The sequence below is a fragment of the Parasteatoda tepidariorum genome, chromosome 6 (genome assembly GCF_043381705.1).
Source record: "Parasteatoda tepidariorum isolate YZ-2023 chromosome 6, CAS_Ptep_4.0, whole genome shotgun sequence".
Taxonomy (NCBI): domain Eukaryota; kingdom Metazoa; phylum Arthropoda; class Arachnida; order Araneae; family Theridiidae; genus Parasteatoda; species Parasteatoda tepidariorum.
Window position 1 is genome coordinate 90,019,893 of NC_092209.1, and position 17,971 is coordinate 90,037,863.

Here is a 17,971-nt window from a genome sequence, read left to right on the forward strand (position 1 = left end):
AAAAAAAAAGGAATAAGAAAAGAGGCAATTATTAAAAGTTGAGTTTATGAATTTAAATTGAGAAAACGAATTAATCTTACATGTAACTCCTCCATTGCCATCATCTTGATAGATGACGTAATACTCATCAACTGAAATGAAAAAATTGTTCTTTGAAGACAAAAGCGTTTAACGGTGATCATAATCCGAAATCGTATTTTCAGAGATTCTTTTATTTATCTAAGAACATAATTTTTAAAAGTGAAAACTAGAAAACGATTTTAAAAAATCCATCTTTAAATCGTTTGTTCAATTTATTGAACAAACGATTTTCCTTTATTCAAAGTGTTTTTAATAAAATAAAATGTATGAGAACGGATTTTAGGAGAAAAAAAATATTAGTGCAATTGTATGTAAGCTATGTAGACTTTTAAATCTAATTTTAACGTACTTATTACAGAAAATAAGTATCTATAGTTACGTTTTTCTGATTAACAATCTTAGGTTGATTCAATTAAAATTGTTTTTGTATCTACCTATTCGCATTAATCGTCATTCCTATCATCTATATTATTCTGAAAAATTTAAAATAATAAAACGGCCTTTCGATTTATTCCAATAAGCGAATTTATTTTAATCTGACCGTCAATAAGTGATTTTAACATTGAATTCTAATATTTCATGAACATTTTTCTTTCTTTTTAATTAATATGAAATTTATTAAATGTAGGTTACGAGAATTCTAAACATTGATAATGAAGGCAATCCGCAATAATAAATTCCAATGAATCATCGAACTCAATAGATTTGAAGTCATTATTTTTATGATGAGATCAAATCTATTGAGGATTCAATGGTTGCTTTTTTTAAAAAATTACGGAACAATCAATTTGAATGAAGCTGTTGTTAAGATTCATTTAACTTTGAAACGGATTCAGTTTTAAAAAAAGTTGGATTTTTTTAAAAAAAGTTGGATTTTTTTAAAAAATACGTACATGTGTTCGACACTATTTAAACTATTTGTAACTATAAAATGATAATTTTCACATGATCTGTGCGGTTAATTCATACTAGATTTATTAATTTCACGTTTTTTATCCCTATATGTATTTTTGGTCGAAAAGATCTTCATTGTCTTGAGTTTATTGTTTTTGTATTTCTTATTCTTAATTGAATTGATGTGATAAAAATCATTGAAATTCCATAGATTGTTTATTACTTTTTAATTTAGAGTCCTTAAATGAGTTGACGAAATATAATATTCGTAATTATTTCGTACGGTGTTCATTGCTTTTTTTATTTCTTGTTACGAAATGAATTGCTGGAACAAAAATATTGGTGATTAATTTACAGGAAGACTGTCATTTTGCACTTCTTGCCTATAAATAAATTGATAACCAGAAATCTTTTTTGATTGTTTTATGCGTGGCTCTTACTTTCCTTCCCCCGAAATGAATTGATCTATAAGTTATTAGTTACACTTACCAACACCGTTATTGCCTTCAGCTGCTTCGTATTTTGCTCTAATGCCTGCCGCTGTAACAAAAACATTTTTTTTTTTAAATGTTAAATTTTGATATGAACTCGAAATGATGAATTTTGGCATGTATGAACACAATTAAAGTTTTATACATTTATTATTTAAAAATTTAACGGAAGAAGTTGCCAAGTGACATTTCAGGAAATTTCAGAGCTTAAGCTGCTGTATGATGCACAATTTTAAACACCGTATTAAGACTCCTATGAACAAGAAACAGCGTTTATTGTATTGATGATATAATCGATTTTGCCAATTGCAATTAAAAAAAAGTCACAGACGATTGCCTTATACTCGAAACAAAGCTTTAATTTTAAGCTAAACATACACTTTCGTTGAAATGTAATCTTTGGACTGACAAATAGATTGTAGATATTTTTCCACTTAGAGAAAAAAATAAAAATCGACGAATAATTCTTATTTTTGCATATTTAATTAACCAAATGTTAAAAGCGCGTTAAAAATCTTATGTGCAGCGGAAACTTCATTAATCATATAAGTGCTGTTAAATTTTTAAGTAAATTGAGTGAGAATTGAAAAAGTTATCTCGTGTCATCTTGCAGGATTGAAAAAAAAAAACTCCAACAAAACTTTAAAAAACCAGTTCTTTCTGATGCTTTTCCCTCTTTTTTGTTTATTTCAAACAAGAGGTTAAATAACGTGTTAAGCCCCACATTAAAAATAATTAAACGACACAGAAGTTTTTTTAACTATTGATTAATATTTTGTTAAAGAATGTAAATAAAAATATTCACTTTCACTTCATAAATATGTGAACCTGATTAAAACAAGATACAATAACGAATATTTATTACAACTCCACTTAAAAAGAAAATAAACGTTCAACAGCTAACTGCTTTTTTTTAAAAATTTATTTTTAAAACTAGTGGGCTGCTCCCCCTGCTCGCTAACGCTCGCCAACCCCAGAAAATTGCTGTTTTATAGGGTCTCCTAAAAATTTAAAAAAAAATAGAAATTACTCATTGTCGATTCTCAACATAACAAAATTTTTCTGTTTTTGTTAACGTTAATTGCGTAAATAATTCGTGATTTTTCAAAAAGTTAAATAACAAAATATTCAGTTATTTATCCACTTTAAAGTCAAGATATTTTTTATACTAGTGGGCTGCGCCCCGTGCTCGCTAACGCTCGCCAAGCCCCGAAAATTACTACGCAATCTTATATGGTTTGCTTCTCAAACCAAGCTCGCTTCACTCGCTACTAACTTAGGTACATTTCAAATGCACAAAATTCTAAGAATTCAAAACAATCATTCAAATCCATAGAAAAACTCTTTTTTTTTTTTTTTTTTAAATTACATCTTTTTAATAAATACTAAGTCATTAAAATAAATTTGAATTCAAATAAATGACATGTAATTCGTTAAACCTATTAGAAATGTGCTATTGTATAATTCGTGATATAAATCAAAAATCGTCAAATAAATTCGTAATATATAAATTCGAGAAAAAAAGCGCTTTCGACAAAATACTAAAATAGAGATCTATCGACAAAGACTACTCACTTCTGCCTAGCTTAATAGTAGGAGATTGCCGCAGCTGATGCTCTCTGGTTATTTAAGTTTCCGTTTTTAAAAGCGCTGTATGTTGAGCCACCTCAGCTAGATTTGGCATGTGAAATTTTTAGCAGCAATCATTGGTCGATTCGCCGTGTAAGCGAAATAGTAACGTAAACAAAACAAAGCAAACGTTGTCACCGGCGGAAAAGAAATACAGCTAAAATTTGGGAGCCACGTAAGAGAATTATACGTATAAGATGTTTTTTTTTTAAGAAATGAATGAGTGTAAAAGTTAGTTCGATTGTTAGTATATAAAGAAACGGTAATTTAGAACTATTTAAATTAATATCTTAATTTAACAATATGCAATTCGTGGCATTAATTATTTAAATAAATTAAGAAATAATATAATAAAAATATAAATAAATTAATTATTCTAAAGTTTATATTTGTTTTTTATTCTTTGATTCAATACAAATTTTAGTATAAATGATCGTAAGATATTCGAGGCAATATACTTTTTCAATTAAAGAAAATATAAAATTCGTAGAATGATAAAAAAAATTGGAATGAATTAAAATTGACTGCATAAATATAAACATATGAAATTGTAAAGGCATGTTTTCGTACTAATAGTTTGAAAAATAAAAAATAAATGTCTTTTTAAAATTTATTTTAATATGACGGAGCTTTGAATTTAACAATATTCTTATTAACGTATTCTAGTATTAAATAAATAAGAAATAAAATACTTTAAAATAATTTTTAGTGAATTTAAAAATTTTTCTTTAACAGTTTTTTTAAAACCATAATATAATTTGAAAATTACAATAATAATTATAAACATACTGAATATATACAATACAAATTTATTCACATTGGTGACGGAAAATAATTCCAAAATTAAAATGGGAAAAATATTAGTAAATTAGTCTTTCACATGCACACTTTTGACTGTAGCAAAAATAATATATTTAACACATAGTGTGTAGCGTTTTTAAAAAGTGCTTATTTTTGATTTTCTTTTTTTAAAAGCCCTTAAATGTGCTTTTTGTATTGCGTGTTTTTAACACTGGAAAGACTGAAACTTAGTATATACCTATTTTGCCCAAAAGTAGTCAAAATGACTGCATTGTGAAAGAATAATTAATGTGTAAAGAAATTTGCTTAATTAATTTTTAATATTTTTTATATTATTTACAGTTATATTAGTAAATATTAGCAATAAAAAAAATTTACTTCACTTATTGGAATGAAAATATTAATTTATGCATTATTATTTGTACATTTTTTGCAAATGAAAAAGCAGTCAAAGTGACTTCCTTTAGGTAATCTAGTGTTAAAAAGTGCTTAATTTTTCCTTTTCGAAAATAAGATTTTTTTTTCTTTACCATGTCGATTTGTGCCACGTATTTAGTAAATTGTATTTAGTATTTATGCAAAAGTGTGCATTTCAATGTTCTATTCAGCGTTTTCACAATTCATTTCACCACAATCTATTTCGGCATCTGTTAATAGAGTATGAAAGCACCAATCATTTTGCCTTTATTGAGCTGCATTCTTGCACTTTCATGTGCTTTTTTTTAATGAATTTAAAAAAAAATCAAATAATTAGTTTTTTAAAATTTTATTTTAAAGAGTATTGTAAAACTTAATTATATGCAAAACTATTAAAATAACATAATCGAAATTCATAACTAAATTCCCCACTAAATTAACAAATCGCATGCTAAGCATCGTTACTTAAAAAAACACATATTGAATTCTCAATTAATAGTATGCTAATTTTTAAATTTTCTAAGTTTGAAACAAACCGACTCTTAAATAATATGATAAATTGATTTTAAAATTCTATAACTTTAATAAATTCCATAAAACTAATAAATAGATTTCATAAAATAGCTGGAGACAGGAATAGCATGAAACGAGAGCGTAATTACTATCCGCTGCATATCGATTGTAAAAAGAATAAAAATACAGTTTTTCTTAGTTCTGAAAAGTACTAAATTTAAAATGAGCGAAGAAATAATTAAGTTTTAAAAGAAGCGAAAAAAAAAATTTTCCCCCAAGAAAGTATAATTTTTAATGAATATTACAATGTTTATCAATGAAATCTGCTTTTGTTTGCTGCCTCCTCTATAAGTAAGATTATATACTTTATTAATGTATGGACGTGGCAGAATCAGAACCTTACTAAGGCAGTTGCCCCGCGATCCCAAATTGAATAGAAAATTTATTTTACATTTCCTATTTCAATGAACTTTTTTTTAAACAAAATATCAGTACAGAGAGTACAGTCAGAATATATCCGTCAGTTTTTCGTTAGCTACTTCATTAATCTATCATATAAACACAATCTATATTTCGTAAATCCATGGCTTTCCAGGAAGGAATTCAGCTAAATTTTCGCAATGACGATGGACAAATTTGGCCAATGAAATGCCTGTCTTTTTACTTTATCTCAAAATGCGTTATGTTTACAAAAATACAAGCTTCTGATTGGCTTAATTGAGCCACCGTAATTGCAAAATGTTAGCTTATTTCCGTCCTAATAGGATATGAATTTTTCGCAGCTAGATGACAAAGTTAACCTTCAGAAAACTACATGCGGCAAGATGGACATAGAATTGTCAGAAAATAAATAAAATGGACAGAACGATATTTCGTCTGACCATTGGAGGAGGGGGGGATATTGAGAGATTTTAAGATTTTAGTCAATTTTCTTGCTATATGTGTATAATGAGGTAAAAAATTTGAATCCCTCCATGAAGTTCGGTTTTTCATTACTGAAGTAGTGTAGCAAAAGGGGGTCCCCAAGGAAGTTTTTGCCTCAGGGCCCCAATAAGGCTAAGTCGGGCCCTGGGCAGAACATTACATCTAAGCAATTCTTAAAAGTTAGGTTTGCCGCTAGAATGGAAACAGTGAGAGCAGAAATATAAAATAAACTTACCCAGTAAACTAACAGAACAAGATAAAATACTTACACAGAGCATCAGCAGGAATTGTAACTGCTGTTATTCGTAGGAAGAAAAAAAATGGAGAATGGTTAGAATCAAGGCAATTATTTATCGTTGATGGCTACTTGAAAAATCTGGCTTTTTGAAAACATCGCCTATCAAATTTTAAGAGTTCTCAGTACATTCTATCAGCCTGATATTTTTTGACTTATTACAAGCGGCCTATCCGTCTTAAGCTGATTAGAAAAATATGCGAAAAATTCCTTCCACTGAATTTCCTTAAACTTATTGCAGTAAATGAATGAGCCTTAACTGCTCTGGGCTTAGTTCAAATTGCTTGAAATAAATCAAACTAATTAAGTTGTGAATGGCTTATTTTCGAATTAGCCTAAGCCTAATGGTAGGCTTATTTGGCGATCTCAAATAAGCCTAAAAAGTGCCAGGAGACTGACTAAAAAAATACTTTAATCTTTTTGGTGCTTTTCAAAATAATGAAAGCCATATTTGCAAAGAGCAGAATTTTCCAGTAAGCTTACAAAATTATATATATATATATATANCGTGAATTACTATGCTGAGAAACGAGTATTAAGTTTCAAGCCCAATGAGTTATAATAGTTTATACGTTGATTAAGAATAGGAAAAATTGGATCGCCTCTTTCTTTTTTAGTATTAAGGTGGCAAAAATCAGAGCTTTGTTTGAGTAATCACCTGCCTTACGGGAACAAAATATGTTTGAAAATAGCGAGAATACGGTGCTTTCTTCGGTTAAGGTACCGTTCCATGGCTTTCATAGCTGCATTTAAAACTAAAAGATCATGCTTGCGACATTTCTTCAAGTCATGCCATTATTTAAGATCATTATGAAAAAAATCAGCCGTAATGAATAAAGAGAGCTAGCTTTTGACGGAGATAAGCGCATTAAATTTATATAATGCTTCTAATTTACTGACCAGGTCTGTATCATATCCTGTTTGAGCTCTGAGAAACTATATATCATTGTTCATCTCTCTTGTAATTATATTTTATTATTCTCCATTTTTTTCTCAATATTTTAGCTTATTTTATGAGTTCTATATACTTGCAGCTTATGCGCAGTTACTAAAACTTATTAATTTCCTTCGTTTTTCTCTTTGTTTTTATGGTTATATATATATATATATATATATAATTTTATTTTTTTGTTTATTTACAGAATTTGTCTTACTTTTGGTTTCTCCATCTGGCTCATATATGTATTCTATAAAGTAGTAACCATCTAAAGAAATAAAAAGTATTTAAAGTACTTTGAGTCATATTATCTTCTACTAAAAGTTTATCTTTTTGATTTTCATACTGCGTTGTGGCTACGAAAGCAACGTGTCTCCAATTATTGCTAGATTAGATTCCTACTATATCTAATGTTTAAAACACTTAATGTTTATACAAAGTACCTAGTTATAACAAAAAAGTATTAGAAGCCTAATAAATCGAAAAATTAGGAAGACTGCTTTTTTTTATGCTCATGTCAGTTTAGTAGTGGGCTAATAGACATTAAATTAAATGAGAATTAAGTATGTTTTAATATTGTCTCTCTCATAATAATTTTATTTTGGAATAATTTTTTTAAACTCAATTAATCGATGCTTATCTAAATAATATTTTTTTGGTTAATAGTTTGGATAAATGATTATTAAATGATAGGGGAAAGAATCAACCATGGGTATCTTTTGATTTAATGAATGGATCTTTCGCACATTAAAATGCATTCTTGATTGTTGAAAGGGTTGCATAACGTGTGTTAACCGATTGGTGCAGAAACTGTTTGCCATTCATAAAATTGAGATAGAAGACCTGAAAACATATTTTTCCTGAATAGCAATAATTCTTTTCCTTCACCTTTGGGCTCTTAACTAGCACCTATATTGATTTGACAACTAAGTTCTTACTGTTTTTATGAAAAGTTTAAAGCCTGGGAGCATTTTATTTACTTTGCCAGTTTTCTTGTCGTTTGACTCGATTTTTCGGGCAAAAGTTTGTTTGATAACTTTACATCGAACTTAACTGGATAACTCAAACAAGGTCAAAAATTTTTTTAACTTGACTCATTAGCCAGGAGTGGTTCTTTCAGCTATAACACCTGGAGGGGTCCAGACTGATGATGAGCTCGGGCTCACTTTAGGAGGTCTGAGCCCGAGATATACGTTGGATAAAGGTCGAATTTCGCGATCTCGTCACTCGGTCTTTCATGTCTAAGCAAGAAAATTAGACAATTTAAAAAAAAAAAATTCTACCACCAACCTATGAAAGAAAAAGCGAAGAGAAAAACTGAACCAACTGAAACTCTAAGATGACTAAAACAAAAATTGAAGAAAAAAAATATTAAGTTAAATAAAAGTCATTAGACAATTAGAGCCATTCTCACAAAGCAAAAGCACCTAACAAAAGATGCAGACCACTGAAATTTTGATACCTTATACAATTTTTATACTTAATAACGGAGCTAACCGTTTGTTTAAAAGTTACAAAAATTTTGATAAACATTGTGTCATGAATCTGAGTTTGCCTGAAACCTTTTTCAGTAAACGAGATCGTGTCGGGTGCGGATTCGGGCTGGCCCGACTCTACTCCATACGCAGCACTGATGTATCGAGGCCATAGAACCTAGATTGAATGCAAAAGGGAAGAAGGTATCGAAAATACTCGTTTTTCTCCATTTAAATGGCCTGACCATTTACATATATTAAATCGAACAATGAAGCAAAACTTATATTCGGATAGAAATTTACATCGGTAGATTCCGGTCCATCTTTTATAATGATTAAAAACATTAAATGACATGTTGAATATTGAAAATAAAAAATGGCTGGGACTTAGTTGTTTACTAAAATAAGATTTTTAAAAAAAAACGATTAAAAGTTTATATTTTTTTGTCTGTTTTTTTAAGAATATTTTGACTGCCAATTAAAATATATTTCCTCAACATTTATATTATTACCTTTACATGAAATATATTTTCCTTAACATTTATATTATTACCTTTACATAAAATATATTTTCCGTACCATTTATATTATTACCTTTACATAAAATATATTTTCCGTGCCATTTATATTATTACCTTTACATAAAATATATTTTCCTTAACATTTATATTATTACCTTTGCATAAAGTAGATTTTCTTTAACATTTATATTATTACCTTTACCTAAAAATTTTTTCCTTAACATATATTTATTTATTCTTTTTAATTTCTAAAGAGTCAAAATATTTTTAAATTGGGCTGTTTAAATGTTAAATCTGAAAACTGTACTTTTGAATATACGAATGCATTTATTATTTCAAGTTTTTTCATATTAACTTGAGTATAAAAAAATCAAATTTTCATTACAATGTTTTACTAGAAGATTTATTGACATGGCTTACAATACAGCTTGTTTACACAATTACAAGAAATTAAAGTTTATACTCTGGTGTTAAACTGTGTACTTTTTTAAATGTAAATTCGAAATAAATCTAGTGATAAATACAGGATGCTTAGAGTTTTTAAAAAGTACTTAAAGGTGTTTATTTTTGATTTACGTTTTTTAAAAGTCCTTAAAGGTGCTTTTTTTATTTGGGGTTTGTAAAAAGTGCTTTTATCTTTTAAAATTAGATTTTTTCTTAAGGCGTGTCGATTGTTGTTCTAAATTACAAAAAAAATTCATGATGTTCATAATTTTCTCTGGAATATTTATCAAAAACTAGTAATTTAGTGAAGTCTTTGAAAATGTTTTTGAATCTATTAATTTTATGTTTAGAAATTAAGCACTTTAAACGGTAGAAAAAATAATTTTTATTACTGCACAGATCCTAATTATTATTTTTGTTAGGGAAGTGGTTAAAACTATTTTTTGAGTGCTTAAAGAGTACTTAAAAGGTACTTATTTTTTGTTAAAAAATCTGACTACGCACTCTGAAATAGTTCTAATAATTGGTATAGAGATGTCTAAACTGACGTCACATCACTTATCTGCCTACTCAAAATTTATGAATGATCAATTAGTTATTAGTAGCAATCAACTGGAATATGTTTAGCTTCAACGTAAATAAACGTAAACGACTGGTTGCCATTACGATAATAATAAGACAATTGATGAAATGATTAAAGTCAAATGATATAGTTTAGCCTCTTGCTTTTGGACATCTCTATAACAAATTCCTATAAAAATAAAATAATTTTTTTTCATTGCCCTTATCATTTCCTTTCCTTTATCATTTACCTTTATCATTTCTTTTATCATTACCTTTATTTTTTTTCATTACCTTTAGCATTTCCTTGTTTTCCTCTCTTACCGTCTCTACTTTTTCTAACTTCTGAAAATAATAGACAATAGATATTTTTAACTGAAACAATTAAAAATTCGTGTTCACAATTTGATCTATTTATTTATTTTGAACGGAAATTTTATTATTAGTGAATAGCAATTTTATACTGACATTGAAGAGGCATCATGTGTGTCGGAAAAAACAATTTAATACAAATTAAACTTTTTGTGTAGTACCTAAGGTCATATTTGTCGTCAGGGCAACTGAAACTATTCTTTTAGAAAATCGCTCATACATTTTTCCTTAATAACGCGACCGGTTAAATTTGCAGACTATTTCACATTTTGAATCTTTGAAAGCAATTATATTAAATAACATTTGTTTATTTTTCAGACATCAAATAATAAGGTAAACCAACCAGGGAAGGAACATTTCATACATATTGATTAAAAATAGGAATTTGAAAGTTCTTCTTTAGATTGATTGGTAACAATAGCTTACTGCCAAACAATAGGAAGTCATCTAGCAATGTTTTGGATTACCTGGTCAAATAGACTTCTCTGGAAAAAATTTTGATTTTGTTATTATCTCTGCAACAGCTTGTTTCTTTGAAAAAATTTCAAGGTGAGTGTTTGTATTTATATGTTTGAAGTGGAATTAATTGTATGTAATAGTTTTATTTTTCTCACTGTCAAAAAGAGAATTCAAAATATAGTTATTGAAGTTACGTTTTATTTTTTTAAGCATCATAGCACAATAAAGTACTGAGATAAGGGGATGTTTATTCACTGTATCACCAAACGATGAAAAACCCGTGAAGGAACAAGTGTTCCTTTACTGGGTTTTTTTCTAAATTAATTAAAATAAGAGATAAACTTTGATTTTCTTGTACCTTTAGTGATGTTCCGCATCAAAAGTATGTTAAAAATACGAAACATAACTTATAACCAGTGAGGGAACAGACATGTTCCTTTACTTATTTTATTTCCCAGTGAATGAACAGTATGTGTTAATATATTGACACTTTAATTTTCAATTTATGATTACAAAAAAAAAGTTAACATTATCCAAATATTTATATGTTATAATTTCAAGAATAGGCTTGTCTTTAAATATTTGTATGGCTTATAAATTCATAAAGAGCATTAAAAAATAACCAAAATTAAGTGTTCCTTTACTGGGTGTTCATTCACTGGTAAGAGCTGTTCCTTCACTTGGTCTTCTTACTACTTGTTATTTGAACCTCCAAAACTTTAAAACAATATTATGTAAGTTCTCTACAATTTTTTTACATAATTTGCAATTAGTAACAAATATGTTGACACTGTCATTTAACTAAAATTACGAATTTTGAAATTAATATGATTTTTTAAAAGGCAAGCGAAGCTTAAGTGTTCCTTCACTGGTTAGTTTACCCTATATATATATATATATAGGGTAAACCAACCAGTGAAGGAACACTACCCAGTGAAGGAACATTTCATATATATTGATTAAAAATAAGAATTTGAAAGTTTTTCTTTAGATTGATTGGTAACAATAGCTTACTGCCAAACAATAGGAAGTCATCTAGCAATGTTTTGGATTACCTGGTCAAATAGACTTCTCTGGAAAAATTTTTGAATTTGTTATTATCTCTGCAACACCTTGTTTCTTTGAAAAAATTATAAGGTGAGTGTTTGTATTTATATGTTTGAAGTGGAATTAATTGCATGTAATAGTTTTATTTTTCTCACTGTGAAAAAGAGAATTCAAAATATAGTTATTGAAGTTACGTTTTATTTTTTTTAAAGCACCATAGCATAATCAAGTACTGAGATAAGGGGGTGTTTATTCACTGGATCACCAAACGATGAAAAACCAGTGAAGGAACAAGTGTTCCTTTACTGTTTTTTTTCAAAGTTAATGAAAATAAAAGGTAAACTTTAATTTTCTTGTACCTTTAGTGATGTTCCGCATCAAAAGTATGTTAAAAATACGAAAAACAACTTCTAACCAGTGAGGGAACAGGCATGTTCCTTTACTGGCCATAGATTTCCCAGTGAATGAACAGTGTGTGCTAATATGTTGACACTTTAATTTTCAATTCATGATTACAAAAAAAGTAAGCATTTTCCGAGTATATATATGTTATAATTTCAAGAATAGGCTTGTCTTTAAATAATTGTATGGCTTATAAATTCATATAGAGCATTAAGAAATAACCAAAATTAAGTGTTCCTTTACTGGGTGTTCATTCACTGGTAAGAGCTGTTCCTCTACTTGGTCTTCTTACTACTTGCTATTTGAACCTCCAAAACTTTAAAACAATATTATGTAAGTTCTCTACAATTTTTTTACATAATTTGCAATTAGTAACAAATATGTTGACACTGTCATTTAACTAAAATTACGCATTTTGAAATTAATATGATTTTTTAAATGGCAAGCGAAACTTAAGTGTTCTTTCACTGGTTAGTTTACCCTACATAAGTTTCAAAATAAATGTTTCAATTTATTGTTCCTGAAAGTTTTACTAAAAGTAAAGCATTACTAAAAGTTTTTTTTTAAAGTTGCGTTACACTTTAAACAAATTGGAAAATATGTAATGTTGGGCCAAAGAGCGTAAACGGGAATACCTTAAGCGTTATACACAAACGGAAAAAACGAAAGGATTCCGTTCGCAAACGCAGGCATGAATCCCGTCCATCACAAAAATAATGAAGTGGTTGAGAAAATTGTGAATGGTGGCTCTCCGAACCCCTTTCATGCAAATACGAGAACTGGGTGTTGATCACGAGTTAGGGATAAAAGGATTCATTGTCAACGTACTCAATGACTTGTACGAGACCGTAGACTGTCTTCCACGTGCTATAAATGATTCATTCCCTATTCACGTAAAATTGGAGAGAAAAAAACCTAGCTTTCAAATCATATTTCATGTATGAACGTGTGAATCCGAAACAGTATGTATGATGCAGCTTACGATCTCCGTCAAACACCATTGTACCCATCCGAAAATGTTAATATTGATCTCGAGTGGCTGTTCAATGTCTATTCAGTCATGAAAGGAATTTACCCAGAATGTGTCTGAGTTGCATGTCTGCAAAATTGTGTACCGAGCAGTTCAGGATTAACATTTGAAGATGTCCAAGATGAAAACACAATTAATTTTCTTTAACAAAAAAAAAATTTAAAAAAAAATTAGACAACAACCATTTTGCCAATGCTTGCGGCGATCACAATTTTCTTCATTTTGTAGTGAATCGTATATTTGTTTTAACTTATTGTTTAAATGTTTGTTTTTTAATGCAATTAATTTACAACCATTGCCACCGGTAAGAAACAAATTCTAACTATTTCCCAGTCTTACGTCAGCCTTTTTGTATGCATAGATTTTAATTATTATTGCTGCTTGAATTATGTTTAATTAGATGGTAATATTAAAGTAAATCAGAAAAAATCTTACTATTGTTCCTATTGTAGTAACCTGTAAGTCACAAAAAAAAACACAAAATTAATAAAAAAGTTACAAATTTTTTTACATTATAAACAAGAGATCTTAAAGTTAAAACTTTATCTTACCATTTGCACTACGTCCTAAAAAAAAAAGAAATTTTTTTTCCTTTTTATGTATTTGATTTATAATTCAAACATACAGAGTGTCCGAAAAATACTGAAACTATAAAATGATTTTAAAAATACATAACGGATAAAAATTTGTGGATATTGGTCGAAACAATTTGTAACACATTTCAATTTCTGATTACAGTGCCATCTCTATACCAAAATGCGAACACAAAGTCAAATTAGGTTACTTTTTTGTAAAATACAAATCTGCTATATATATTTTATTACAGTCATTGAATAGCCGACCTAATTTTGGGTTTACGACTACCAATGTTCAACTTCGTAGCTTTGTAATTTTGAACCCAATCCAGAAGACAAGGGAACTCCTGGATCACAAGTATTAAGAGATATTTACCTTCATGGAAGACTTTTTGAGGGAACGAAGCTACATTTGAGTTACATGGAGTGAGAAACCTCCCACGGTTAGCCTAACTGCAAGGGGACTCTGCCCGTCTACCATTGAGGATATTTTTCATCAGCACAGTGGTCGTTGCGAGCGATACGTATTGACCAATCATTGCTGGGATTCGAACTTGGTTCTCCTCATTGGAAGGCAAACTCCCTATCCTCTGAATCACCTCGGCTCATGCAATGCATATTTTTTTTATAACCGTCGTTGAGCAGTCGACCCCGTTTTGGGTTTACGACCGCCAGTGTTCAACTCCGTAGCTCTGTAATTTTGAACCCAAATCAGAAGACAGGAGAACTTCTGGGAATAACTTTTGTTCAAATCATTCCTGGATCAAGTAATGTCAGAAATTTGTCTTCGTCAAGGACTTTTAGATGGAATTAACCCGCATTTGCGTTACATAAAGAGGAAAACCTCCAACGGTTTGCCAAAAGGCAAGGGGTATCGAACCCATGATCCGTCTACCACCGAGGATATTTCACGACAGTCCTTTGGTCGGTGCTATATTTGTATCGACCAGCCGTCACTGGGATTCGAACTCGGGTCACCTTACTGGGAGGCGAGCGCTGATTCCCCCCCCCCAGTCACCACGGACAAGCACTGAACCCGTCTTATTTTTTTGTTCTAAATTGGCAGTACACTTGTCATAAAATGTTTTTCCATATGACCGTTTACAAAAAAGTAAAAAAGACATGCTTTCAATAATTGATTGGACACAGTAAAAACTTAAAATTTCAATGAATTTTCAATTTTAAATAAATAATTTTGACTTTCTTAAAGAGTTATAAAATGTGAAATAGGGTTTTTCAATGTTCTCAGGTCGAAAAAAATAATATCCTAGCACCTTAGAAAGGATAAGAGCTGAAATTGGGCAAAACAAATCAACAAAGTGATTCGAATCAATAGTATCAGTTTAGTTGGGTGAACCAATTCATCTTCAAATAAATTCGATCGCGATTCCGTGAGTAATTTGAATGTATTCGATTTAGAATCAGAGAAGAGTTTGAAATAATAAGTATAATTTTTAATCAGTACAATTTTTTACAACTCTAATAAGTGCAATTTTTAATTATCATTGATGTGTTTTTATTTATTTTATTGATGTTCGTATCATCTTACTCATGCCACCTCCCTGTCCTCCTCCACCACCTGCTGCTGCTGCTCCTCCACCACCTGCTGCTGCTGCTGCTCCTCCACCACCAGCTGCTGCTGCTGCTGCTCCTCCACCACCTGCTCCTCGTCCACCACCTGCTGCTCCTCCACCAAATGCTGCTGCTCCACCACCTGCACCTCCATTGCCTCCTGATCCACCTCCACTGCCACCCGCCCCTCCATTTCCATTGCCCCCTGAACCTTTGAAATAAATAAATAAAATTATGGAAAAGAATTATTAAACTATCGATTTTTTTTCTGGTGATAAAAAAAGTAATTATTTTATTTAAAGGTTAACTTCGCGTTATATTGACTTCTATGTTAAGGACAGGTAAACTGCATAGTTCTGGCAAAAATATGCTATAATTGTACAATATAATTACAGGGTAACAAAAAAATACAGGGATCATTTATGAATGCTTTTATTTCCAAACTTTATTACATAAATTCAGCGATGCTTCTCAATATGTGTACCTCCGGCATAATAGTAATGCTTCTCAATATGTGTACCTCCGTCTGCAATGCTTCGGCCATGATTTTAAAGCCCGCAAAATGATTTCCTAATGGATTTTCTTCACCTCTTCTCTAATAGCTCTTTGAAGGCCTCTCAATGTAGAAATTTTTCGCTTATTCAGTTTGTTTTTCAGATGTCCCCATAGGAAATAGTCGCATGGTGCAGCATCAGGACTGTTTGGAATCCATTGTTCTGATCTCAGGAATTGCACTTGCTTATCTGTTAGGAATTTCTGGGTGACCTTAGATGCATGCGATTGGGCAGAGTCCTGATGGAACACAGAATCACCATTAGGGTACAATCTGCAGTAATCATCCTTAAGAAAGGGCTTTAATATTTTCTGCATGTAATACTCAGAATTTATTTTGGCCCCAGGTTTTACAAACCGTGGTTTGGTCACACCATGAGCGGATATGCCCATCCAAAACATTACGCCTTTGGAATGAGGCGCCGTGGTTGATGGTGTCAAGTCTCGCCTGTTCTGCCCACGACTGAGATATTGAACTTTAGATTTAGCATTGGTATCAGATAGATAGATCCAAGCTTCATCAATTGTAATGAACTTTCGCCATCTGTTCTTACGGAGAAGCTTGTAGAGGGCCATGAACGTTGCCTCCTAATCTGCACCGATCTCTCACTTAAATGATGACATTTAGGTTTTTTATGGCATTTTTTCTTCAACTTTTGTTTTAGTTGATAGCTTGCAACTCGCTGACTCACGTTAAGAGCTTTAGCAATGCTTGCCTGTGTTGGTGGATCCGGTTTCGATGTCATCTTATCAAGCTTCTGCAAATCTGATTTCTTCAATTTGCTTGGCCGTCCACTTCTTTTCAGTTTTGCATTATTTTGCATCAATCCTAGTTTTGAATTCTTGATGCGACTGATATGGCTGAGTGAAATCGCAATACCTTTCTTTTTAAAATGGGTTTGTATAATCCTGTGGCTCCATCGAATTTCTAAAAATGCTTGTACTTGACCAATTAGCTTTTTGTCAAACTTCTTCAAAGGCATTTTTGTGATTTTATGAAATAGTATTGCAACTGAAAGTCTAATAGCAGAGCTTTAGATCAGTATGCTATATATGTAAAAAAGTTTTGAAACTTTAGTGGTAGATAACCTCAAAAGTGATCCCTATAATTTTTTGTTACCCTGTATACAGTAAGTAATGAACTATATTTATAATAGATATATGCCCAAGTTGTACATCAAATATTTATACAACTTGCACACCATTGCTCTATAGAGTTCCTGAACTCTTAATAAGAGACAATGGCTTCAAAATTGTCCTGGGTTGCGAACGATTATGGAATGGTTATCACACTTAGTGATGCCTCTTTTTGTTCCGAAGCTGTGGGAACTTTTAGCTTTCACAGTGATTTTTATTGTTTTAATTTCTTTTTTTTCTAGTATCATATAATGCTCAAGTCGAAGATATGTTAAAAATGGAACTAAAATGAATAACATTTTAATTAGAGAGTAAATTATTCAATAATTTACAAAAATTTAATTGGTGAAAGTTTTCTTTAAGATTATTTTTGTTAACATATTTTTATTACTTAGATAAATCTTTTTATCTAAATTTAAATAACCTTATTATTATTATTTTGCGATGAAATATCGACAGATGATTTCTGTTGATTGAATACATTGGTCATTTCCGACTAGCTAAGGCACTCAAGACAGCACTAAATCTACGTAACCGGTATCAATGCAAGGTTCAATCATTTTTTGACCACTGCCAACAGAATTTATCTCAATATTACTGTCAAAGAGAATTTTTCGATCAATCGAAATTTTCCGATACTTTAAGACTGTCTGCAGCACTCAAATTTAAACTGAATATTTTTTGCGGTCATTTCACTACCGTTACCAGCAGAATTTATCATAAAATTATTGTCTAAGTAAGATCATCGCCTGTTGAATTTCCGACAACTTTCTGAGTAACTAGAGTGCTCACGTTTTGAGTGCCCCTCCGCGATTGACGATAATGTAAGTTTCAATCCTTTT

At 30.3% G+C, this 17,971-nt stretch overlaps 1 protein-coding gene across 21 annotated transcripts in view; it reads right to left on the reverse strand.

The window, feature by feature from the left end:
* The window catches only part of LOC107437419 (uncharacterized transmembrane protein DDB_G0289901), a 77,029-nt gene that overhangs the window by 5,480 nt on the left and 53,578 nt on the right, over window positions 1–17,971 (reverse strand). For all 21 annotated transcript variants that reach the window (XM_071182848.1, XM_071182864.1, XM_071182860.1 and 18 more), the window contains 8 exons: window positions 15,418–15,651; window positions 13,845–13,859; window positions 13,729–13,749; window positions 10,278–10,328; window positions 7,200–7,250; window positions 6,020–6,046; window positions 1,465–1,515; window positions 81–131 (listed from right to left, as the gene is read on the reverse strand). In XM_071182848.1, the coding sequence (XP_071038949.1) occupies window positions 81–131; window positions 1,465–1,515; window positions 6,020–6,046; window positions 7,200–7,250; window positions 10,278–10,328; window positions 13,729–13,749; window positions 13,845–13,859; window positions 15,418–15,651 (501 nt within the window). The remainder of the gene's footprint in view (window positions 1–80; window positions 132–1,464; window positions 1,516–6,019; window positions 6,047–7,199; window positions 7,251–10,277; window positions 10,329–13,728; window positions 13,750–13,844; window positions 13,860–15,417; window positions 15,652–17,971) is intronic.